A 26,901-nucleotide genomic window follows, 5' to 3' on the forward strand; every position below is an offset into this window, starting at 1 on the left:
ACATGTACTCTTCTCTTCAATGATAGATCAACTACTAACCTAACAAAATTTTTTTGATCTGAAATGGCCAAAGAAGAAACGAATCAGTTAACGGATTTCCGCAAGAAGAAGCGTGTGCCACCAACCACGTGCAACAACTCTTGGAATAAAACCTTCTAACCCAACTTGAGATGGAATGCTACGGTCTGTTACATCTCCGGAACAAGCTGACCATATTTGTTCCATCCTCAACAGAGCATCATCCCATCTTCAGTAATTAAAAGTAACGAATTAACAGGTTTGGTCATATATCACTCCATTTATTTAATACTCTCCCTCAGTCCCAATTTAATTGTCCACTAAAAATTTATACACGGTTTTAGAAACGTGCAATAATTGTACCGATGATTGATAAGAATTCATTATTCTCCACATAAACCCTCCCTGACCGGTTGAAGTTGAAATAGGACAATTAGTTTGAAACATCTAAAAAAGGAAGATCACCAATAAAATTGGAACTGAGGTAGCACCATCTAAAATGCTTACTGTATAATAATAAATGTCACACATACCCGTAACAACGGCACTATGCCGGGCCACACAACATACAGATATAGTTACCTCATAATTTAATTTATGAACTTATGGAAAATATATACCTCGACTTGATCAGTGGCAGTACCCAATTGACCAAATTGGTTGCCACCAAAAGCATAGCACAAGATTGTGCAGGTTTCAGCACATTGCGAATAGCACAAGATTGTGCAGACACATTGCGCATAGCACAAGATTGTGCAGAAATCAGCACATTGCGCATAGCACAAGATCGTGCAGGTTTCAGTACATTGCGAAGTGTGAAAAAATCCGCACAAGAAGTGCGCAAGAATCCTAGAGGCATTACCCTCTCCTATAAATAGAAGACATAACCTTTCATTCAAAGGGAGGCGATAACACATACCGTTACTCTGCCCAAATGACATCAACTTAAAGGTTCAAGCACGGGACATATTTCGAACCAAAGACGATCATAAAATCTCCAAAACATCACAACAACACCAACCTCATTCATTGCACTCGATCCTATCTTTAGCTCCTTTTAGTTGAATTTAGGCTGGATCAACAGACTCTTTAATAGCTTGTGTACAACTTGACACTATAATATATATAAAAAAAACATGCACAGAACAAAAAATATGTAACATACAACTTCTAGTAATGTGCAACATTAAGTCATTCGAGATCCTTTTAATTAACGCTCACATTTAGTAATGTGCAACAAGAAGGCATTCAAAATCATATATTTGTTAAAATACAATGCAAATTTGGTGTTATAAAATAATATGGAATTAGTAGATGTATATATGTAAAATATCTAGATATTAATATGTATAAGAAAATATCTAGATATTAGAATATGAGAGAAAAATCTAGAAATTGAAATGTAAAAGAAAAATCTAGATATTTGTAGGTTGTAGAAATATCTAGATATTTATATATCCATGGAAATATCTAGGTTCTAGAATGTTCCATAGAGTAGTATAAATATGGGAGGAGATTTCATTTAAGTTGTGAAGTAAGTTGTGAGAGTTGTGAGTAAGAGTGAAATAAAAAGTGAGTTGTGAAGAAGAGAAGAAGAGTGTGAGTTAGCGAAAGTAGAGAAGAGAAAGCTTGTAAGTAATATTGTAATTGTAATTTAATATAAGTGTTTTTGTTAAGTTTCCCGATCAAGCCTTAGTTTGTGTTTAAGTTCTTAGTGCACTTTTGTTGTTCTTATTATATGGTCGGCTCTGCCGCCTAAGTAATACATGGTCGGTTATACCACCTAAAGATATATGGTCGACACTGTCGCCTAAGTACATTGTGCACTAAGGATTTATAAAATTAAAGGCTAAACAATGCCAAAGTGTTGGTGTAGTGAGTCTTGTATAGTCTAGATCCTCTATAGTGGGTGTGTTGGGCTCGTCGAAGCTTCCAACAATTGGTATCAGAGCGGGTCGTTTGGGACCATTTCTAGTGGAGGAAATCGGTAAACGTTGGACGTTTACATCGACTTGTTTTCACCAAGGCTCTAAGGGAGATTCTGTCGGAGCACAGTTAGGAACTGTGAAAGCTCATCGGTCAGGGACCAAGCTTATTGGACGTTGGACGTCATGATGGCAGATCTTGCAAGTACGAGCAGTGGTATCAAGAGTCTCAATAACCACAACTATGGTTATTGGCGGACTTGTATAGAATCCTACCTACAAGGACAGGATTTATGGGAAATAGTTGCTGGCAGTGACACAACGCCTCCACCGAAAGAAAATGCTGAAGCCTTGAGAAAATGGAACATCAAGGCCGGGAAGGCTTTATTTATATTGAAGACTACAATCGAGGAGGATCTATTGGAGCACATCCGTGACGAGAAAACACCAAAGGCAGCTTGGGAAACTTTTGAAAAATTATTTTCAAAGAAGAATGAAGCACGCCTCCAGCTCTTGGAAAATGAGCTCGCGGGTATCTCACAAGGAAGTCTGTCTATTTCTCAGTATTTCACCAAGGTGAAATCAATTTGCCGTGAGATATCTCAACTTGCTCCTGAAGAGAAAGTGAGTGATGCAAGGATGAAGAGAATTATCATCCACGGCTTAAGATCCGAGTATAATGGATTTATAGCCGCTGTGAGAGGATGGCCTACTCAACCATCATTAATAGAGCTGGAGAATCTATTGGCAAATCAAGAGGCATTAGCCAAGCAGATGAATGAAGTAACCGTAAAAGACGGAGAAGATGCACTCTTCACCAATAAAAAGAAAGCAACATCTCGAAGACAAGAGGCGATGAAAGAAAGTAAGACATATGGGTGGAAGGGTCACCCAAAATCAAAAGGCAACGCTTCAGGGGGAGCTCAACAAGGAAGAAGAGATCATCGCCAACAATACGGGAAGAATGATAAGAGAAAGAATGGTGAATGCTTCAATTGTGGCAAGAAGGGTCATTTTGCTCGAGATTGTAGATTCCCCAGAAGGCGAACTTTCGAAGGAAATGTGGCCACCGCAAGAGATGAGAAGAAAGAGGTCACATTCGAAGCAACCAATAATGAGGAAACATGGGATGCAGAAGCAGGACTCTCCGTTGAAGCTGACATGGATGATCAAGCTATTGCAGCAACCTTAAAGTCAAAAATAAACTACAAAGATGATTGGATCATTGATTCTGGGTGCTCAAATCATATGACCAACGATGGGACAAAGCTGCAAGAAATGGAGGATTACAAAGGAAAGAGAGTCGTGTTGACAGCCGACAATTCAAGGTTATCTATTTCTCACATTAGAAAGACAATAATTCCAAATAAAGGCAGCTCTCATAAGCTCCAACTTGAGAAGGTGTATCTTGTCCCAGGCCTAAAGAAGAATTTACTGTCAGTACCACAATTGACAGCAGAAGGGAATTATGTGCTCTTTGGACCAGAAGATGTGTCCGTATTCAAGAGAGTGAAGGTGGTTGGCAATCCAATTATGCAAGGAAGAAGAATAGAGTCGGTTTATGTACTATCTGCTGAAACAGCATATGTGGATAAGACTCGAAAGAATGAGACGGCTGATCTGTGGCATGAACGTCTTGGGCATGTGGGATACAATAAGTTAAAGGACATGATGGTGAAACGCATAGTAAATGGGCTTCCTCAAATTGATATCCGAACAGATACAATATGTGATGGATGTCAATTTGGCAAAGCTCACCAATTACCATTCAAGGAGTCAGCGCATCAGTCCAAGACACCACTAGAGCTCATACACTCGGATGTCTTCGGCCCAGTGAAACAAACATCACTTGGAGGTATGAAGTATATGGTGACATTCATTGATGACTTCTCAAGGTATGTATGGGTTTACTTCATGAAGGAAAAGTCAGAGACTTTTCAGAAGTTTAAAGAGTTCAAGAACAAGGTAGAAAGTGAGCTCAATACTAAGATTCGATGCTTACGCACAGATAATGGAGGAGAATATTTATCAACCGAGTTCAACATCTATCTTGAGAAGCACAAGATCAGAAGGCAATTAACTTGCCCCAATACTCCACAGCAGAATGGAGTGGCGGAACGCAAGAATCGCCACCTTGCCGAAACTTGTCGAAGTATGCTTCATGGTAAGAATGTACCAGGAAGATTTTGGGCCGAATGTATGAGGACGGCTTCATACGTGATTAACAGACTCCCGCAAACAAAGTTGGGATATATTTCACCATATGAAAGATTATGGAAGATCAAACCAACCGTCAACCATCTTAAAGTTTTTGGATGTGTATGCTACGTCTTCGTGCCAGATCATCTACGAAGCAAATTTGAGAAGAAGGCAATTCGGTGCATTTTTGTCGGTTATGATGAATCAAGAAAAGGATGGAGATGTTGTGATCCAAATACCGGAAAGTGTCATACTTCAAGAAATGTGGTATTTGATGAAGCGTCTTCATGGTGGTCACCTCAAAAGATAGAGCTTCCAGAATCTCATGGATTAGAAGAAGGTCCAGAAGAAAAAGAAGAACATAAAGAGCACATATCGGATCCAATTAAAGAAGGAGATGGATCGTACTCTAAGAAAACGAGTCCATGGAAAACTGTGGTACATCAATCTACATCCGAAGAGGTTCGTCCAAGCCAAATGGATGCCGAGGAGCATGTGCAAGAATTACGGAGATCAACAAGGTCGAGGAAACCTAATCCGAGGTATGCCAATGCTGCTCATGTGGATGAATCAATACCTATTGAGCCTTCCACTTATGAAGAAGCAGCACAAAGTCAAGAATGGCAGAAAGCGATGGAAGAAGAAATTAATGCACTAAAAGAAAACCAGACATGGAGTTTAGTTCCAAAGCCAAAAGATGTAAAACCAATATCTTGTAAATGGGTTTACAAGGTGAAGACTCGATCAGATGGCTCCATTGAAAGGTATAAAGCTCGACTTGTTGCTAGAGGTTTTTCTCAACAATATGGGCTGGATTATGAAGAAACGTTTAGTCCAGTGGCGAAGATCACAACAATTCGAGCTCTACTAGCTTTAGCTGCTAGCAAATCTTGGAAGTTATGGCAGATGGATGTCAAGAACGCTTTCTTACATGGAGAACTTGACAAAGAAATTTATATGGATCAACCAAGAGGCTTTGAGAACAAGTCCCATCCTGACCATGTCTGCAAATTAAAGAAAGCACTATACGGCTTGAAGCAGGCTCCAAGAGCTTGGTACGGAAAAATTGGTGAGTTCTTAGTACAAAGTGGTTTCACAGTTGCTCCTTCAGATTCTAGTTTATTTGTGAAACAAGATCGAGGAAAACTAGCCATAGTGCTAGTATATGTGGATGACTTAATCATCACGGGAGATCACTATGAGGAGATCCAAAGGACAAGAGAGAATCTGTCTATCAGATTTCATATGAAGGAGCTTGGAGAACTCAAACATTTTCTTGGACTCGAAATAGAGCAGAAAAGAGAAGGATTATTTCTGGGACAACAGAAATATGCGCGAGATCTTTTACAAAAGTACGGAATGCTTAATTGCAAACCTATTTCAACCCCAATGGATCCGAATACAAAACTACGAGCAGATGAAGGAAAAAGTCTTCAAGATGTTACCATGTATCGAAAGATGGTCGGAAGTCTTATTTATCTCACACTAAGCCGGCCAGACATATCTTATGCAGTTGGAGTGGTTAGTCGATACATGAGCAATCCGAAGAAGCCTCACCTTGATGTTGTACGACGCATCTTAAGGTATGTTAAAGGTACTATTAACTTTGGCATTTTATATAAGAGAACAAAAGAATGTCGGGTGACTGGATATTGTGACGCCGATTACGCTGGAGACTATGATACACGACGGTCAACAACTGGATACATGTTTAGTCTTGGATCAGGAGTAATATCATGGTGCAGCAAGAGACAACCAACAGTATCCTTGTCAAGCACTGAAGCAGAATATCGATCGGCAGCATCAGCAACACAAGAAATTATGTAGTTGAAGCAACTAATGGAAGATCTTCATCAATCAACAGATTATCAAGTAAAGCTTTTCTGCGATAACCTATCAGCTATTCGTCTAGCAGAAAATCCAGTCTTTCATGCGAGAACAAAACATATAGAAGTGCACTATCACTATGTTTGCGAGAAGGTCCTTGAAGGAGAGATCAAGATGATGCCAACAAAGACAGATGAACAGGTTGCAGATATATTCACCAAGAGCCTAAGTAAACCGAAGTTTACAAAATTTAGAGAAGCACTTGGAATGGTCTGCAAGACATCGTTGGAAGAAAATTTGCATTGAGGGGGAGTGTTAAAATACAATGCAAATTTGGTGTTATAAAATAATATGGAATTAGTAGATGTATATATGTAAAATATCTAGATATTAATATGTATAAGAAAATATCTAGATATTAGAATATGAGAGAAAAATCTAGAAATTGAAATGTAAAAGAAAAATCTAGATATTTGTAGGTTGTAGAAATATCTAGATATTTATATATCCATGGAAATATCTAGGTTCTAGAATGTTCCATAGAGTAGTATAAATATGGGAGGAGATTTCATTTAAGTTGTGAAGTAAGTTGTGAGAGTTGTGAGTAAGAGTGAAATAAGAAGTGAGTTGTGAAGAAGAGAAGAAGAGTGTGAGTTAGCGAAAGTAGAGAAGAGAAAGCTTGTAAGTAATATTGTAATTGTAATTTAATATAAGTGTTTTTGTTAAGTTTCCCGATCAAGCCTTAGTTTGTGTTTAAGTTCTTAGTGCACTTTTGTTGTTCTTATTATATGGTCGGCTCTGCCGCCTAAGTAATACATGGTCGGTTATACCGCCTAAAGATATATGGTCGACACTGTCGCCTAAGTACATTGTGCACTAAGGATTTATAAAATTAAAGGTTAAACAACGCCAAAGTGTTGGTGTAGTGAGTCTTGTATAGACTCGATCCTCTATAGTGGGTGTGTTGGGCTCGTCGAAGCTTCCAACAATATTTAATTAACACTCACAATTCAATGTTTAGAATTTGCACAAATTCTAAGACACAAAAACCAAAACAAAATGAGGCCTTAAATTGTGTGTTTAAAATTAAGTTGAAATATGAATGAATTACAAACACCCTCTAAAATCTAGTGAACCTGCATTTTGAAGTTTGATTGCAAATAAGTGCAAGTGAAAAATTAGATGGAACTTTAAACTTCACATAAGTTACCAAAAAATTGAGGTTACAGATAAATAGTAATAAAACCTGACCGCCACAAACATCAGTCCAAAACCTGCCGGTATCAATTGACGCCGGAAGCCTAACTTCCACCGGAGACAATAACGGTGAGCATTGAGGTAACGGTGCAGGTGAATACCCGCACATACATACTGACTTCTCATCACTCTTCATTTCTAATTTCACATCTTCATAACCTTTCTACTTTCCACCAAACCCCTAGCCTAATTCCTAAACCTGAATTCAACTAAAAAATTTATATGATTGATGTGGTGATAGTTAAATATTTTGGGATGGGATGATAATTTATCATTCATCAACCCTTAGTTGCGAACAACCCTTAGTTGCGAAGTGGCTAGTCTCGGTCGGCTAGTAGTCGATTTATTAAACGTTTTGAAAAGAAATGAACTGAAGAAAAAGGGGTAAAGAAAGAGAGGGAAATATGATTCTCGAGTTTTTATTTTAAGTGGAAAGGAGAAGAGAGTAGAGGATTAGAGGGGTTAGTACAGTTATAATTTGTTAACAACACTCTCCGCCTATATTTGGGCGGATTAGGAAGGATAGTAAAACACTCTCATCCCCTTTCTTTTCCACTCCTTTCCGCTTAAAAATAAACTCGAGAATACAGCGTAGCAAATTATCAAATTATTTTTGAAAGTATTTACGAGGGCTACTAGTGTAAACAATGAAAACCACATGATAATTTATATTATGTGTAATTTTTTTTTGGTAAAGGGTTTCACCCGGTAAATATTATTTATGAAAAATAATAAAAAATACAGATAAGAATAACGACCACAAGCACGCCTTGCGGCCTTACAAACAACCAAACACCTAGCTAAACCTAAACATCAAACATATGACTAGCAAAACCAGAAAAAAAACAACGACACACCATTAAGGACACGAGACATTAATGTTTTCATTAAAGCCAACCCGATTTCATGCCAAATGGGGCCGTAACCTTATGAGCATGCTTCTCAGCCATAAACGTGGCAGTTTCATCTTTATCAGACTCTACATCGCTCGGCTCATCCACAAGAGCTCCAAACGAGTTATTAACCTTCACTTGTTTATCCTTACTTGTTCCATCTCTCGGACCTCTTTATTATCATCATAAGTGGCCTTCAGACGATAGACCACCTTTTGTTTTGGTTTACCAACACCAAAACCACCCTTGTTTCCCTTATTATGGTTCATAGCTGCAACACCTTTTCTTTTGTTCTTTAAGACAACCTTGAAACCATCCGCATCTTTCTTTGAGTTCTTGTCCGATTGCTTATCTTTTACAGCCTCTACACACACCACCTTCGGGCAATGAAGATCCATATGCCCAAATACCTTGCAACACGAACATCGAGGCGGTTTCCAATCATATTCAATTCGAACTTCATCCATGGTTACCCCATCACCATCAATACTAGGAGTAGCCACTTTTAAGGATTCTTTCAAATCGGTTTCCGCAGACACTTCTATCATCGCTCGAGCAAAATTAGGGCGACCCCAAGACTCTTTGCACATGGTACTTGTGTAGGCATCTAACATCATAGGCCTTATGATTTTTGATGCAATCACACTTAGGCCATCATCAGTAAATCCTACAAGAGGAACATCATATAGACGAGCCCAAACAGGCACCTTCATTAAATCTTCTTTAGTCAAAGATATATTCGGGGACCATTTATTCAAAATAATCGGAATAGTTCTTATCATCCACGGCCCTTCCTGTAACACCCTCAACATACCTTCCTCATATGAAAACTTGAAAAAGAAGAAGCCCTTCGAGTTCATCATTATCTTCTCTAAACCATATTTCTTCCAAACATTCAAGATATAATTTTGAACAACAGGGAATGCAATTCGCTTACCAATGAAGTAGCCATATAATGTATAACTATATTTGCTAGCTACCTCTTGCACCGATGATAATGGAATCACAACATCAATCCCCTCATCCAAATCTACCTGAGGTTCCACGAAACAAAAGTTCAATTTACGTGACACGTTTGATTCTCCTGCTACATTCAAGTAAGATTTCATTTATTCCCCAGTAGATTCTTGAGAGTTAGCATCATTCTGAAAGGCTTCATCTATTTTTTGGTTCTTACATGAAAAATTCTCATGTAAGTCAGGAACATTTGTTCTAGTCATATCCATCTTTTGATATAGATTGTTAAGGCTAGGATACTCCTCCACATAAGGCTGTTGCTTGCCTACTTTCAACCTCGAACGACTCCCAGGATCTTTCTCTTCAACTTCAGGATCCGGCTGTTCATCATGTTTAGAAACATGGCTGTTGTCATCAGCAGCATCCGATTGATTTCGATTCGTTACCGACTTGCCTTGCTCCTGAGTTACCCCTTTTGCACCACACAAAGATTCTTTATCTGAGTTTTTTGTTTCACTGTGAGCACTTACAGCATCCATATCCTTCTTTGACCCATCAATTTTCTTAGGCAGACCGATCAATGGATCAAGTTTTTGAACTGAATTATCTGATTGATCAGACGAGTCATACTTCTCCTGTTGATCATCATTACCTCGTTTATCATCAGAAATTTCAACACTACGATTTTTTAACACCCTAGTTGCTGTTTCTTGTGGTTTTTTCTTCGCAAAACCACCATTTTTCTTCCCCATGGATCAAGACAGTCGTGATAGGATTTTACAATTATATGCCGACTGTCATTTGAAGCTTGTCGAGGTTATAACCGCAAAATCACCAGATCTGAATATATGTAGATTCCGGTGAACTGATAAAAGCATATTATGTGTAATATATTAATTAGCTAAAAGTTTCACCAATTGGCTTAGGGTGCGTTTGTTTACCTTTTAATGGAATGGTTCAGCACTGAATGATGAATCATTCAGCATTCTGTGCGTTTGTTTCTGACCTCTGAATGAGATATGGTGCTGAATAGTTCACTATTCAGTGCTGAACCATTCAGATTCAAAACACTCTCTTAACCATTAAGAGGCTAAATTATATGTAATATTCTTCTTAAATCGTATCCAGAACACTTACCAAATAAGTATATTGAAGTTTTTGTTAATGTTAAACGATAACAAGTTGATATAATTGATTCATACTGTTAATTCAAAATATTTATCAAACAGCTTATTGCCATTCAGAACTAAATTCATTCAGAGACTCTGAACCATTCAGATTATGAACCATTCAGCACTAAATCATTCAGTATTATCAAACGCACCCTTAGCATATTTTTTAACATTGACTGATGAATCTAATGTTTAAAAATGTTACGTCGTTAGTTCCTAATATAACAAATGTTAATTCTCTTTCGTTAGTGAGCATCACGTGAGATGCACTGATAAGCTCAAAATTTACATACCTTTTATACATATTCCCTAAACGTTTTAACTTAATATGTGCTTAACTTGTGGTTTTACTCCTATTTTCGTTTATAAAATATTGATCGGTACTTAATCGTTATACTTCGTTAATATTGCTCTTTTAAGGATTAAAATGCCTCACACATATTTGTTATTTGTAGAAGCAAAAGATGAAGTTTAAAAATGACAAAAGCATGGGACTTGGAGGACTATTATGTATTTTATGAAACCAAATCAAGATGAAAAACACATCAGATTACTTTTGGCGTACTTGGAGGGATTGATAACATCTTAGACCTAAAGATATGCACAAATCAAGAGATGGAATTAGAATCGACATCAAAGTCTTGCTGGCCAAGAATCCAATCTGAGGCGTATAATACACCTATTTGCTGGCCGAATTGGACACACGATACACATGACGAAAACACAAAGTCGAAGGCTGCTGCTACGTTTTTCTGGAGCTATTGCTGCTGCGTTTTTCTTGCTAATCGATGATTGCAAACTTCAATTTGTTAGTTGTGATTTCTACCTTTAAAGCCATGTGTGGCTAATTCTTTTACTTTCTAGTTAAAGGTCAAATTAGGGTTGAATCCAATTGGGTTATGAGATAATTGAATCTTATTTTGAATGCTTATGAATATTTACATGTTCTCTAATTGTTTAATGTTTGCTGATTTGATTAATTGAATCTTGTTCTTGTTATTTTATTATCAAAATCAGTTTATCTGCTATTTGGAAGTGGAAATACGTAATTGTTTCTTTGTTCCAATATTATTAGCAATTAGCAATATTAGTTATGGTCAAGTTTTTGATTATTGTTAAGTGAATATGTGATATGCTTTAGATGAATCGAGCTTGCATATTTTTCAATCATAATTGGGTTTCTTTAGGATTTAATGCTACCGAAAGTTAAGTCTTAAGAGCTTGTTTAGGACTAATTATTTGGTTAGAGTAATATAGAAAGAGCTTGTTTTGTTATTCGAAACCGTGAGAAGAAGCTGGTTGTTAGAGCTTGTTAACAACTATAACCAATTTATTCATAAGTATTTGAGATGATTTGATATCGATGATTGATCCGAATTCATAACTAAATTGCACCCTTTAACTAGATTGTATCCTTTTATTTTTATATTCGTCTTAGTTTATATATCTATCTTTACTTGTCTACCTTTACTTGCTTACTTTTAGTTGTTACTTTAGTTTATAGTTTTTAGTTGCTAAAAATCAAAACCCCCCTTTTTCGTTAATTAGAGAAATAATCTTGACCAATCTCTGTGAAATCGAACCTACCTGTGCTAACTACAAATATTTAAAGTAGGATTATTTTTGTTGGATTCGACACCCATCATGCACACTAGGCCTTTTTAATCTTTACACGACTAGCAGTTTGTTGCATCTTAATTGATAAACTAAATGACTTATTTATTATGTATTAAAATTATCTTATTTTGTCACTTACGTAAACCTCCATACGTAACTCAAAAAATGTGATCCCAAAAGTTTTGCTAGGTACGCAAAAGGGAATTACTCTTCTCGTTTCAATTTAATAGTTTAATTTTTTCTCATTTTAAATGGGTATTATACTTCTACTTCAATATTTGATTGATTAACTCATTTTTATGCAATATCAGTTTGTACAGTACAATTAGATAATACACAACTATAGTGATTTTATCAAATACTAGTTTAAAGACCCGTGAATTCACGGGTTTTGTGAAAAGAAAGATAAAAAAAAGACTAATACAATAATGGTTATAAAATCATATATCATCATTAAAACTTTATATTATAAGTAAAATGATAACATAATATAAATTGGAATTATTACGGTGATCAATACAAATTGATAACATCCAATAGAGACGGAGAATTATATCAACTGAAAATGACTCCTTAAATTAACATTTTATAGTAGCATCAGTACAAATAAATGGTATCCAATAGCAACTCAAATGACTACCGAGAAAACATGTCTCAAACAAAACATAGGTAATTAAAATGGTCTTTATTTTAGGTGTTGGAGACTGACTCTCTGAGTCGAACATAAATCAATGAAAGTACAAAAAATAACTTCACTATATATGGCCTCTTTTATCTTAAGTCAAATTAAAAAAAGCATAAGTGCATATGAAGACTTGAAACAATACGTTAAGTCAATGTTGCTATTGATTTATTAATATCAATAGCAACTCATTTTTGTAAGAAACTAAAACATAGTAAATAAACCAAATCAAATATCCAAATACAAAAATCATGATACCTTTGGTCCACTTCATAAGTTCATATTATCCCATATTAATTTACAGCTACCAAAATTTATTCTTTCTAAAAACATTTGCTAACAAAAATATAAAAGATGTGGGATACTTGAACAAAAACCAAATTTTACTTTGTAATAAGATCTTGTATACTGAAACGAATTTAGTATAAACAGAAGGCATTTACAACTACAAAATTTATCAAAGTCAACTTATAGATGTTTCTGCAAAATGATTCTTCCTACACGCTCAGGGTCACAGCACATGGAGAACAAATTAGCAGCAAGATCGTTGTTGAACAGAGTGATAGGAACAAAGTATGATAATACGAACCTGGATAATCCTTGCAAGAGAAGGTGTAGCTATGCCAACAAATCCGTCACTTGTACAGGGTATCTGAGTTTACCTGGAGTTACATTGACTCTCTCCATACATCTAAATTAGCATCTAGAAAACATATATTTAACGCGTTTGTGACCTTGAAAGTATATCATGGGATGTTTAATTTCAATATGTTCTTAAAATGGAGTTATCAAACCAGACATGAATAGCATTTGTGACACTGAAAGTAATATCATGGAATTTCTCATTCAAAATTGTTCCTAGAGTTATCTCAAAATCATACGTAGAATTGTAGAAAGATCAAATGACACATACTTTTGATCAAATACTTTGAATCTAGGCTCAAACTGGCACATTCAATATATACAACATATTACAAATTCTCGTCCCATTAGACACAATATTCAGCTCAATATAACAAACTTACTAAACTGCACATCAATTCTACCAAAAAAAAAAAAAAAAGCTTTAAATACATAATAAATAAACACGGCGAATTAGAGATAACCGAAAACAAACCTTCGGGATCCAAATGTATCATCTTCATCATCAACAATATATCAAAACACTATATTATTGGCTGCAGTTAAAAAACAACGATGAATAACTGAATTGATGTTTATCAATAGATCAAAACATTATTAACAAAACATATAATTGTCACATACATATATACCACGACTTTATCCAGTATTTGAAATAAGCTATGACGAAACCAAGGCATGTAAGTCTATTTTTTTCAGACATTTTATCAAACACCTTTCAAGCACTTGAAAATACACTAATAGTTTGACACTTGCATTCAAATGGTTGCACTAACTGTTGTTTGACTATGATAAATAGAAGAGAACCATATATGCATTAACCATATTTCACTTCCTTATTAGTTATCTAAAAGTTCCTAGTCAATACACAGAGTGACTTATTGCATTGACCATGTGTTTCTAGTTATATCAAATATCAAATATCAAATATAATTATATAAAATAAGAATAGAATATACATTCTTATCACATATGGCAACAAAATTGAAAAGAACGTATGAGGGCAAAACATACATAAAAAGTGAAGCTACTTTTTTGCAGTGTCTACATCATGGTGCTTAAGACTTTTAGTAGAACTATAGCAAAAATACATCACCAATTGCTTCTTGTAACAGTATATAGATGGATGTTCAACCAAATATTTGAAAACAATCAACATTATTATTGGAGTCAAAAACCATGTCTCCAAAACTCTTGGCAACTAACCCCTTCACAATCTCATCATTAGTCTTAGGAATATACTGACTAACACAAAAGTGTTCACTTGAAAAGGTAAATATTTGTAACACATCAAGTTTTTGTAATTATGTGAACGAAATAATAAACTTCGCAATTTTTTATACAATACCCACTATCTGCAATCAGTGTGCTATGTAAATACAGAGACCTAAAAGATCAAATAGATAAAGGTGATAAAACAATGTGATTAAATGTTGAAAGCATTCAGGAAACAATGTGATAAAATTACAAAAACATTTAAAAATCAATGTTCAACACCAAAACTACTATCATGTAGTTGTAAGAATTTGATAATTGAATAAAAAGTAGAAATGCAAAATCATCTAATAATGAACAGATAACCTTTATGCTCTAACCTTGAACAAACAGTAGCAAATTACAATCTAGCTAACTTAGTATTACTTCCAGAATAGCTAAAAAAGTCCAAAAGAAGTTAAATAGGTAAAATTAAACCATCTAATCTTAAATTTCAAGTTGAAAAATGCAGGTCACTTTAAAAAGCAAGAAAGGAAAAAGATTTCACCATAGCCATATTCTTCTGTCTCCCTATCAAATACTATCAATCAAAACTTCAATAAATTCTTATTTGCACATTACATTTAAAAAACCTTGAAACATCAAAGTGTCATTGTAATGGGTTTGAGCCTACACCAAAACAAAGAATTTCACTTGTCTTACTTGAAAAAATAAACAGATTTAAAAATTATATTATTTTATAATTTTAACAAATAAACAAACCAAGCCATCATATGTATGAATACATCAACAACAAGATGATGAGTAGGATGTGCTGCACAATATGTTTCAATACTGCATAATCATCAATCCCAGTACCCTTATAGTAAGGACTGAAAAATTCATGTCAAATTCCAATTTGAAGCTATAAAATGAAGTTCAAGTGTGAAATCAAACCCCAACAACAAACACAAACCTTAAACATACAAAATTACAAAATCTAATTTTAGAACCTTCATATCGTAGTAAGCAGGAGTAATAGAAGAGAAACTGAAGCAAGTAGAAGTGTCCATTTGGAACAATTCCAAATACTCTTATAGTCCTTACACTGAGATTGATGATTATGCATTATTGAAACAATTATTAACGAAACAATTATTAACGAAACAAAAATACCTCCAGAGTCGAAGCTGCAAAACCTGAATAAAAAAACACCCAACAACAACGGGAAAAAAATAATTAGAGATATCCAATAAATTCAAAAAACACATGTCGATAACCAAATAACCATAAAAGTAATAAGGGATGAAGAATCCTAATAAGGGATGAAGAATCATAATAAGAATCATAATAAGAGATGAAAAAGACAATCTGGAAGGGATGATGAAGACGATCGGGAAGCGGTGAGCCAAAAAATGGAACGTGTCTGAGATGGGATCGTGGGAGTGAAACCCGAATTTGTGACTCCAGTTTCACGACCCCTACGTTTTGATGGATGAAGATTGTTGGATGAAGCAGTAGATTGATGGAAATTTTTTTAGGGTTTTTGTGAAGGAGAGAATGGGAAGGGTTTTTGGAGTATAGAATGCAGTACTGAATGGTTGATGAATGATTTACAAATTTACTCGGTATCTTTATAATTTTAATTACTTAATTTATTTTTTAATGATTATGACATTATATTGCTCTTAAATTTTTTCTTTTTTTTTTGATTTTCTTTTATAAAGGGAAATAGCATTTTTATGAAATCGTCATTTTAGCAATATAATAGAAACTATAGATTAAAGTGAAAATATCAATCACTCATTTTAAATCGTTCCAAATTTATATTATAATATTACAATTTCATAAATAGATAAGACTGACGTTTGCGTCCCCACCTTGTTGGGGAATTAAGATAGTTTTTGGGTCAACAATTGTTCTTGGTCCCACGCATGCGAAGATTGAAATAATGACAATGCAGGTTCGTTTATCGGGCCTGGCATGCTGTGGGAAAACGGGTGATGGTGTTTCGCCAGGCTCCAGTGGGCTACCGGGGACCGCTGGATGGGTTGACAAAGTCAACACAGGGCTAACATGTCCCTGCCGATACACATGTTTTGAAACAACAATTGTTGTGCATAAGGAAAAAAAATTGTCAGGTTGGATCTTAACCCCCTTGTTCAATCGGTTTCTACAGTAAGTAATGGGGCAATTAGCTAATGATATTTTGACAACTCTATTGTATTTAGAAGTATTGTTAATGTTAATGTTAATGTTAATGTTAATAATTGTAATTAATGAGGTAAAGTTTTTCTATATCCATATTTTGATGTCAAATGAAATTGTGGAGTTAAAGTACTTATCTTTTCAAGTCTTTGGTCAAAGTACAAGAGTTTACATGGTACTTACACTAGTACTAAATAGTGTTGCTCGGTTTAATACATGTGGTGACATTACTGAGCACCAAAACTAGTTGAGATACTTTTTATGAGTTGACTTATGAACTATAGAGTGTGTAATCAATTCAATCAATTGACTTTTGTTTTAGTCAACACTTTTCGAATTAAAGGATTTATTAAAGTTATCCGCAACGTTTACTACTTGAATTGTTTTCAGAAACACGCTAAATTTTGGGGAAACTGTTGAAGGCTTTTGTATCAAACTCGAGCATAGGACTTATGGTTACACTATGATCCAATTTAGTTTTGTTAGACATTTATTGACTAACACGTATCTCTAGATTGAGTACTCGGGCGAGGATATTCAACTTACTTTTCTTTTTGTTAAATACTTAAGTGTGCAATCAAAAGTAAGTTCCCAGTCCCACTTTTCAAACTTTACCGTTTATACTCGGCATGACAATACATGCCGTTTTATATTTTACAACATAGACACGAATACATAAATTTTATATACATGCGTTACTACACAAAAATCTCATTACTTGAATACGTCAAATACTTTGATAACCCCACCCTACATTAACTCAGGTGTTTATTACTTCATAAACGATACAATAAGTGTACACTAGAAAGGGGTAAAGGAAATCGTATAGGATACTATGTGTGGTGTTAAGCTTTGTATTTCAGGTGCTCATTTTATATAAGCTTTTGATAATGTTTTACGGCGAAATCTCGTGGTCGTCTAAACTTATATTTTATTTATAAACATGTGAATTTATCAACATTTTTGTTGACATTTAGCATGTTTATTCTCAGGTGCTTCCGCTACTTGCTTGGTTGCATACGGAGGATTTCATCTTTGTTTTATTTAAACTTTAATATATTGTATTACATATGACATTTGTGGTCACTTTGGTTTTAAAAACTCTTTTAAATAAATAAATGCGTATTCTTTTATGAAGCATATAATCTAAAGTTTCAAACTTACTTTGTGATAAAGCAGGTAATCTTATGATACTAACGCCTTACAAATCTTTTATATATGCCCTATAACTCAAAAAGTATAGTCGATGCTTTGATGGAACTAGTCGAAATAACTAGACACTATCTTCGGAGAAGATAATGTTGTTTGTTCTATCTTCAAACCCGACATATCGTATATGGTATATATCTTAGCCTCTTAGGAAATCATATTCTTACGTTGTAGCATTATTAACAACGAGATTCAATGGATGTCTAAGTCTTTGACTTATTAAAAAGGCTTCTCAACTTTCATTGAGGACCATTTTATCTTGGAATATGATTTTGTGGTATGAACCGAAAGTAATGGAAATTTATTATACCGTTGGCACGATAAGTTTAAAATGTTTTACTACATTTACATTGCTATATACGGAGTAGAATTTAAACGACTACTAACGCCACAATATACGGAATAACAACAAAAATAAACGGACTTAAACTGCAACAAAATGCATTGTGTAGAATGGTTTTGGTAATTATTAATAGAAAGTATTATTGACTTGGAATCCAGCATAAAGAAAGTGACACCGTGTGGTTATTTAATGCAAACGTGGATAAATCTGATGCTGACTTGTGCCTTTAACCTGATTAGGAGTTCACCCTTATCCATCCACATATGCACTCTCTCTCGACGTCAGACGTCTTCATGGACCACGTATGTACATGACCGAATGTAATCACTGTCTCGAGACGGAGCTTGGATACTAAATTCAAGGACGTCGAGGTCATTCAAATTATTCTTTTGTGAAATAAGTATAAAAATAAGAAATTATCTATAATTGAATAAAATCTATTCATTCTATCTATCTATCTATCTATATTAATTAAATCATATAAAACACGTGACAATAATCTTACGTGTCAGGTCCTAATTAATTTATGTCACGTGTCAACACCTCATTTATTCTTATCACGTGTCATTCTATCAGTTATTTCCATATATTAATTGAATTACTAGATTTTCTATTTTAATTTACTATATAAATTTCATTACCTAAAATATCATATTATATTACCATATAATATATAATATTAATATTAATATTATATTAATAACGATATATGTTATAATTACATTGATTCTCTTTTAAACATTAAAAGAGAAGCAATATCTCTCCTTATTAATGTTGGTTAGTCAATTATGACCATTGGATCATTACCAAGAATTCATCTAAACCATCCATTTACTCTATTAGCTAACAAAAAAAATGAATTAGCTAATCCAAGGTTTAAAAGACTATAATACCCTATATTTAAATTCTTAAATACAAAAAAGCCCTTTAAAGGTCCTAACGAACCAGCGAGATATCCAGGTCGAAACAACTAATACACACTCACGAACCCTAACAATTACATCTTATTTCGATCACACATGTTATTTTTCATACCGTATGAAAAATAAAACAAATTGATCTGTCCACAGATCGAGATTAGGGTTCGCAAATGGGCAACAGATCGAGATTTGTTCAATCAGATGTAATTAGGTTTCGCAAGAGATTGCCAGTTTAATCGAGTTTCTATTCTTCTTCATGATTTCTTACCGAGAGCAATTGGGGTTCGCAAAAAATGTTCACGTATCGAGATGAAGCTCGGTAGAGGAAGATCCATTCTACGATCTAATGGTTCGTTCTCTTTTTTATTTTGGATCTGTTTATTCGTTTTTTCTTTTGATGTTGTTGAATCCTTTAGTGATTAGTTGAGCACTATGATTTACAGATTCTTTCAACCATTTGTCTAATTTGATGATTTTTAAGCTACAATAGTACAATCTATGTCTATCTTTGAAGCCTACCAACTGTTCAATGAAATCCTTCAAAGAAAAAGTGTTATAGACCATTAATCTTCAAATCTGATCGTTGCAAATAGTTATTGAGTGTAGTCTACATCTTGGAGTTATAATTCAATAATTCTTAACTTTTGCTAATTTATATATATATAAATTACGATATATGGTGTAGTGACCCGAACTTTTCCATGTTTATATATATTAATCGAGATTGATATTTACATGATTAAATGTTTCCAACATGTTAAGCAATCAAACTTGTTAAGACTTGATTAATTGAAATATGTTTCATATAGACAATTGACCACCCAAGTTGACCGGTGATTCACGAACGTTAAAACTTGTAAAAACTATATGATGACATATATATGGATATATATATAGTTAACATGATACTATGATAAGTAAACATATCATTAAGTATATTAACAATGAACTACATATGTAAAAACAAGACTACTAACTTAATGATTTTTAAACGATACATATATGTAACGATTATCGTTGTAAAGACATTTAATGTATATATATATATATCATATTAAGAGATATTCATACATGATAATATCATGATAATATAATAATTTAAAATATTATTTGATATTATAAACATTGGGTTAACAATATTTAACAAGATCGTTAACCTAAAGGTTTCAAAACAACACTTACATGTAACGACTAACGATGACTTAACGACTCAGTTAAAATGTATATACATGTAGTGTTTTAATATGTATTTATACACTTTTGAAAGACTTCAATACACTTATCAAAATACTTCTACTTAACAAAAATGCTTACAATTACATCCTCGTTCAGTTTCATCAACAATTCTACTCGTATGCACCCGTATTCATACTCGTACAATACACAGCTTTTAGATGTATGTACTATTGGTATATACACTCCAATGATCAGCTCTTAGCAGCCCATGTGAGTCACCTAACACATGTGGGAACCATCATTTGGCAACTAGCATGAAATATCTCATAAAATTACAAAAATATGAGTAATCATTCATGACTTATTTACATGAAAATAAATTACATATCCTTTATATCTAATCCATACACCAACGACCAAAAACACCTACAAACACTTTCATTCTTCAATTTTCTTCATCTAATTGATCTCTCTCAAGTTCTATCTTCAAGTTCTAAGTGTTCTTCATATATTCTACAAGTTCTAGTTACATAAAATCAAGAATACTTTCAAGTTTGCTAGCTCACTTCCAATCTTGTAAGGTGATCATCCAACCTCAAGAAATCTTTGTTTCTTACAGTAGGTTATCATTCTAATACAAGGTAATAATCATATTCAAACTTTGGTTCAATTTCTATAACTATAACAATCTTATTTCAAGTGATGATCTTAATTGAACTTGTTTTCGTGTCATGATTCTGCTTCAAGAACTTCGAGCCATCCAAGGATCCGTTGAAGCTAGATCCATTTTTCTATTTTCCAGTAGGTTTATCCAAGGAACTTAAGGTAGTAATGATGTTCATAACATCATTTGATTCATACATATAAAGCTATCTTATTCGAAGGTTTAAACTTGTAATCACTAGAACATAGTTTAGTTAATTCTAAACTTGTTCGCAAACAAAAGTTAATCCTTCTAACTTGACTTTTAAAATCAACTAAACACATGTTCTATATCTATATGATATGCTAACTTAATGATTTAAAACCTGGAAACACGAAAAATACAGTAAAACCGGATTTACGCCGTCGTAGTAACACCGCGGGCTGTTTTGGGTTAGTTAATTAAAAACTATGATAAACTTTGATTTAAAAGTTGTTATTCTGGGAAAATGATTGTTATTATGAACATGAAACTATATCCAAAAATTATGGTTAAACTCAAAGTGGAAGTATGTTTTCTAAAATGGTCATCTAGACGTCGTTCTTTCGACTGAAATGACTACCTTTACAAAAATGACTTGTAACTTATTTTTCCGACTATAAACCTATACTTTTTCTGTTTAGATTCATAAAATAGAGTTCAATATGAAACCATAGCAATTTGATTCACTCAAAACGGATTTAAAATGAAGAAGTTATGGGTAAAACAAGATTGGATAATTTTTCTCATTTTAGCTACGTGAAAATTGGTAACAAATCTACTCCAACCATAACTTAATCAACTTGTATTGTATATTATGTAATCTTGAGATACCATAGACACGTATACAATGTTTCGACTTATCATGTCGACACATCTATATATATTTCGGAACAACCATAGACACTCTATATGTGAATGTTGGAGTTAGCTATACAGGGTTGAGGTTGATTCCAAAATATTTATAGTTTGAGTTGTGATCAATACTGAGATACGTATACACTGGGTCGTGGATTGATTCAAGATAATATTTATCGATTTATTTCTGTACATCTAACTGTGGACAACTAGTTGTAGGTTACTAACGAGGACAACTGACTTAATAAACTTAAAACATCAAAATATATTAAAAGTGTTGTAAATATATTTTGAACATACTTTGATATATATGTATATATTGTTATAGGTTCGTGAATCAACCAGTGGCCAAGTCTTACTTCCCGACGAAGTAAAAATCTGTGAAAGTGAGTTATAGTCCCACTTTTAAAATCTAATATTTTTGGGATGAGAATACATGCAGGTTTTATAAATGATTTATAAAATAGACACAAGTACGTGAAACTACATTCTATGGTTGAATTATCGAAATCGAATATGCCCCTTTTTATTAAGTCTGGTAATCTAAGAATTAGGGAACGGACACCCTAATTGACGCGAATCCTAAAGATAGATCTATTGGGCCTAACAAACCCCATCCAAAGTACTGGATGCTTTAGTACTTTGAAATTTATATCATATCCGAAGGGTGTCCCGGAATGATGGGGATATTCTTATATATGCATCTTGTTAATGTCGGTTACCAGGTGTTCACCATATGAATGATTTTTATCTCTATGTATGGGATGTGTATTGAAATATGAAATCTTGTGGTCTATTGTTACGATTTGATACATATAGGTTAAACCTATAACTCACCAACATTTTTGTTGACGTTTAAAGCATGTTTATTCTCAGGTGAATACTAAGAGCTTCCGCTGTTGCATACTAAAATAAGGACAAGATTTGGAGTCCATGTTTGTATGATATTGTGTAAAAACTGCATTCAAGAAACTGATTTCGATGTAACATATTTGTATTGTAAACCATTATGTAATGGTCGTGTGTAAACAGGATATTTTAGATTATCATTATTTGATAATCTACATAAAGCTTTTAAACCTTTATTTATGAAATAAAGGTTATGGTTTGTTTTAAAAATGAATGCAGTCTTTGAAAAACGTCTCATATAGAGGTCAAAACCTCGCAACGAAATCAATTAATATGGAACGTTTTTAATCAATAAGAACGGGACATTTCAGTTGGTATCCGAGCGTTGGTCTTAGAGAACCAGAATTTTGCATTAGTGTGTCTTATCGAGTTTGTTAGGATGCATTAGTGAGTCTGGACTTCGACCGTGTTTACTTGAAAAATGATTGCTTAACAAATTTTGTTGGAAACTATATATTTTTAACATGTGAATATTATGTGATATATTAATCTCTTAACGCGTTTGATATTATGTGATAGATGTCTACCTCTAGAACAAGTCCCATTGACTCACCTAATAATAATGAAGAGTCAAATGTAAATTGGAATGATTCGTGGACTGATTCACAAGTTCCCGAAGAGGAACCGGAAGAAGAGTCGGAACCGGAAGAAGAATCGGAACCGGAAGAAGAATCGGAACCGGATGAAGAAATAGAACCGGTGGGGGAAATAATAAAACGATTAAGTAAAAGAAAATCCTCAACCAACCGACCAAGGTTAATTATGGTCAATGGTGTTTCCGCCAAGGAAGCAAAATATTGGGAGGATTACCAATTCTCCGATGAATCGGATTCCGACGAGAATTCCGATGATGTTATAGAAATTACCCCAACTGAATTTAAAAAGGCAAAAGAAAATAATAAGGGAAAGGGCATAAAAATAGAGAAATCTAATTCCAACCCCGATGAACTTTATATGTATCGTCAACCCCCGAAGTCCTTAAGATGTAACAATGAGCCGGGAACCTCTAAACCACCAGGTTTTTCTAAACCAATGTGGACAACGACGGCTCGTATTAGGGGAACATCATATATCCCTAGAAACTTGGCAAAACGAACCAAAACCGAACAAGAAGAAACGAGCGAGTCGGAATAAGATAGTTGTATTCGTGTGGTGTAATATATGTAATATAGTGTGCTTATGCTTTATGATATATGTAAAAAAAATTACTTGTATTAATAAGTATTTTTTTTTATGAATCTAACTCTTGTCTATTTTACAGTATAAAAACACAAAATGGATAGACAACCCAATATTTTAAGAGACCTACCCGGAGACATGATTGATGAAATCTTGTCTAGAGTCGGTCAGAATTCTTCGGCACAACTATTTAAGGCGAGATCAGTTTGTAAGACATTCGAAGAACGTTCCAAGAATGCCTTGGTTTATAAAAGGATTTCGTTTGAAAGATGGGGGATATCACATTGGGAAACCCATAAGTTACGATGTGTTTACTTTGACGCATATATTGCGGGGAACCCAAATGCTATTTTACGCAATGGGTTAAGAAATTATTTTGACTCAATATATCCGAATATTGGACTTCGTGATTTAGAAAAAGCGGCTAACATGCAACATAAAGAAGCATGTTATGCTTACGGATTAGTAATGTTCGCTTCTCACCAAAGTGAGAACAAGAACATCGGGCTACAACTATTAAACAAAACGTTCCCACAAGTGACGGAGTCGGTAATTGGGGTAAGAAATGACGTTTTTAGATTGTTACGGGACTGTTGGACATTACGTAACCCTCGTCCCTTTGACGACGTTACAACACGCTGTCTTATCAAAGGCCATAACGGTTATGTTCCACAAGACCAAGGATGGGAAGTAATCCTAGTAAAACCAGAATGCATGACTTGTTTCTGGACGTATGAATTACGTGTCTTTATTGCCTTTGCTGAACGACTTGTGTACTAGCTAGAATTATCTTCACAACCATCTTGTATCAAATTTATTGTGTGCTATATTTCATGCTATATGTAAAATAAGCGGTATTGTAAATTTGTAAAATATTGTGTAAAAGTTTGAACGCGAAATATTATTATAATCAGTTTTTCATATAGAATTGTAGTAGTTGAATTGTATATTAGCTACTAAGTATGAACTTAACGGGTAGGTACTACCCGAATTTAAACTTATAAAATGCTAATATGAAGAAAAAGCTTTTATAAATGAGTTCATATTATGCTACGAAATACTATTAACTACTCTTAATATTCTGTATGATTAACTTGTTCCATTTGACTATTTTGAAGGAAATGGCACCGACTACTCGACACACCGTGAATATGAATGAAGAGGAATTCCGTACTTTTCTAGCTTCAAACATAGCCGCAGTACAGGCTGCGCTACATACCAAAAATAACCTTGGATCTGGCAGTACAGGAAATCGTGTAGGATGCACCTACAAAGAATTCACTGCCTGCAAACCTTTGGAATTTGATGGAACCGAAGGACCGATCGGATTGAAACGGTGGACCGAGAAGGTCGAATCGGTGTTTGCCATAAGTAAGTGTACTGAAGAGGACAAAGTGAAGTACGCTACGCATACCTTCACAGGTTCTGCGTTAACATGGTGGAATGCCTATCTAGAGCAAGTGGGACAAGATGATGCGTACGCACTACCGTGGTCAGCATTCAAGCACTTGATGAACGAGAAGTACCGTCCCAGAACCGAGGTCAATAAGCTCAAGACAGAACTTAGAGGGTTACGAACCCAAGGATTTGATATTACCACGTACGAAAGACGATTCACAGAATTGTGCCTATTGTGTCCGGGAGCATTTGAAGATGAGGAAGAGAAGATCGACGCGTTTGTGAAAGGATTACCGGAAAGAATCCAAGAAGATATAAGTTCACACGAGCCCGCCTCCATACAACAGGCATGTAGAATGGCTCACAAACTAGTGAACCAGATTGAAGAAAGAATTAAAGAACAGACTGCTGAAGAGGCCAATGTGAAGCAAGTCAAAAGAAAGTGGGAGGAAAACGGTGATAAGAATCACCAATACAACAACAATAGCAATTACAACAATAATCGCAACAATTATCCCAACAATCGCAACATCAATCGCAACTACAACAAACGGCCCAACAACAACAACAACAACAATAACAACAATAACAACAACATCAACTACAACAATCATCCCAACAATAATAACAACCGCAACAACAACAACAATCAGAAGCAGCTATGCCAAAGGTGTGAAAAGTATCACTCGGGGTTCTGCACCAAATTTTGTAACAAGTGTAAAAGAAATGGTCATAGCGCGGCGAAGTGTGAGGTCTACGGACCAGGGGTTAATAGAACGAAAGGAACAAATGGTGTCGGAACGAGTAATGGCGGAGCAAGTAGTGTCGGAGCAAGTTATGCCAATGTAGTTTGTTATAAATGTGGAAAACTGGGCCACATTATTAGAAATTGCCCGAACCAGGAGAACACGAATGGACAAGGCCACGGAAGAGTTTTCAATATTAATGCGGCAGAGGCACAGGAAGACCCGGAGCTTGTTACGGGTACGTTTCTTATTGACAATAAATCTGCTTACATTTTATTTGATTCGGGTGCGGATAGAAGCTATATGAGTAGAGATTTTTGTGCTAAATTAAGTTGTCCATTGACGCCTTTGGATAGTAAATTTTTACTCGAATTAGCAAATGGTAAATTAATTTCAGCAGATAATATATGTCGGAATCGAGAAATTAAACTGGTTAGCGAAACATTTAAGATTGATTTGATACCAGTAGAGTTAGGGAGTTTTGATGTGATAATCGGTATGGACTGGTTGAAAGAAGTGAAAGCAGAGATCGTTTGTTACAAAAATGCAATTCGCATTATACGAGAAAAAGGAAAACCCTTAATGGTGTACGGAGAAAAGGGCAACACGAAGCTACATCTTATTAGTAATTTGAAGGCACAAAAACTAATAAGAAAAGGTTGTTATGCTATTCTAGCACTCGTTGAGAAAGTACAAACTGAAGAAAAGAGCATCAATGATGTTCCCATTGCAAAAGAATTTCCCGATGTATTTCCGAAAGAATTACCGAGATTACCCCCACATCGATCCGTTGAATTTCAAATAGATCTTGTACTAGGAGCTGCACCAATAGCTCGTGCTCCTTACAGACTCGCACCCAGCGAGATGAAAGAACTGCAAAGCCAATTACA

General features: G+C 34.6%; 1 protein-coding gene and 1 long non-coding RNA gene across 2 annotated transcripts; both read right to left on the bottom strand.

Annotated features, from left to right (window-relative positions):
* Positions 1-8,113: 8,113 nt before the first annotated feature.
* On the bottom strand, positions 8,114-9,228 carry LOC139863287 (uncharacterized). Its single transcript, XM_071851922.1, has 2 exons — positions 8,349-9,228; positions 8,114-8,289 (listed from the first exon to the last, which is right to left on the bottom strand). Exons 1-2 carry the CDS (start codon positions 9,226-9,228, stop codon positions 8,114-8,116), a joined length of 1,056 nt encoding a protein of 351 aa, XP_071708023.1.
* A 4,254-nt stretch (positions 9,229-13,482) lies between these two features.
* LOC139862531 (uncharacterized) lies at positions 13,483-16,031 on the bottom strand. Its single transcript, XR_011764216.1, has 3 exons — positions 15,560-16,031; positions 13,665-13,725; positions 13,483-13,589 (listed from the first exon to the last, which is right to left on the bottom strand). It is a non-coding gene; the product is annotated as an uncharacterized lncRNA (long non-coding RNA).
* Positions 16,032-26,901: the final 10,870 nt, after the last annotated feature.

The sequence above is a fragment of the Rutidosis leptorrhynchoides genome, chromosome 8 (genome assembly GCF_046630445.1).
Source record: "Rutidosis leptorrhynchoides isolate AG116_Rl617_1_P2 chromosome 8, CSIRO_AGI_Rlap_v1, whole genome shotgun sequence".
NCBI classification, from domain to species: Eukaryota; Viridiplantae; Streptophyta; class Magnoliopsida; order Asterales; family Asteraceae; genus Rutidosis; species Rutidosis leptorrhynchoides.

Bases quoted from the DNA above. Each gene is read 5' to 3' on its own strand.
- LOC139863287 (XM_071851922.1), bottom strand. From the start codon at position 9,228: ATGAAATCTTACTTGAATGTAGCAGGAGAATCAAACGTGTCACGTAAA. The intron at 8,290-8,348 runs GTAAACCAAAAC...GATAATAAAGAG, and splicing joins CAAGGGTGGTTTTGGTGTTG to GTCCGAGAGATGGAACAAGT.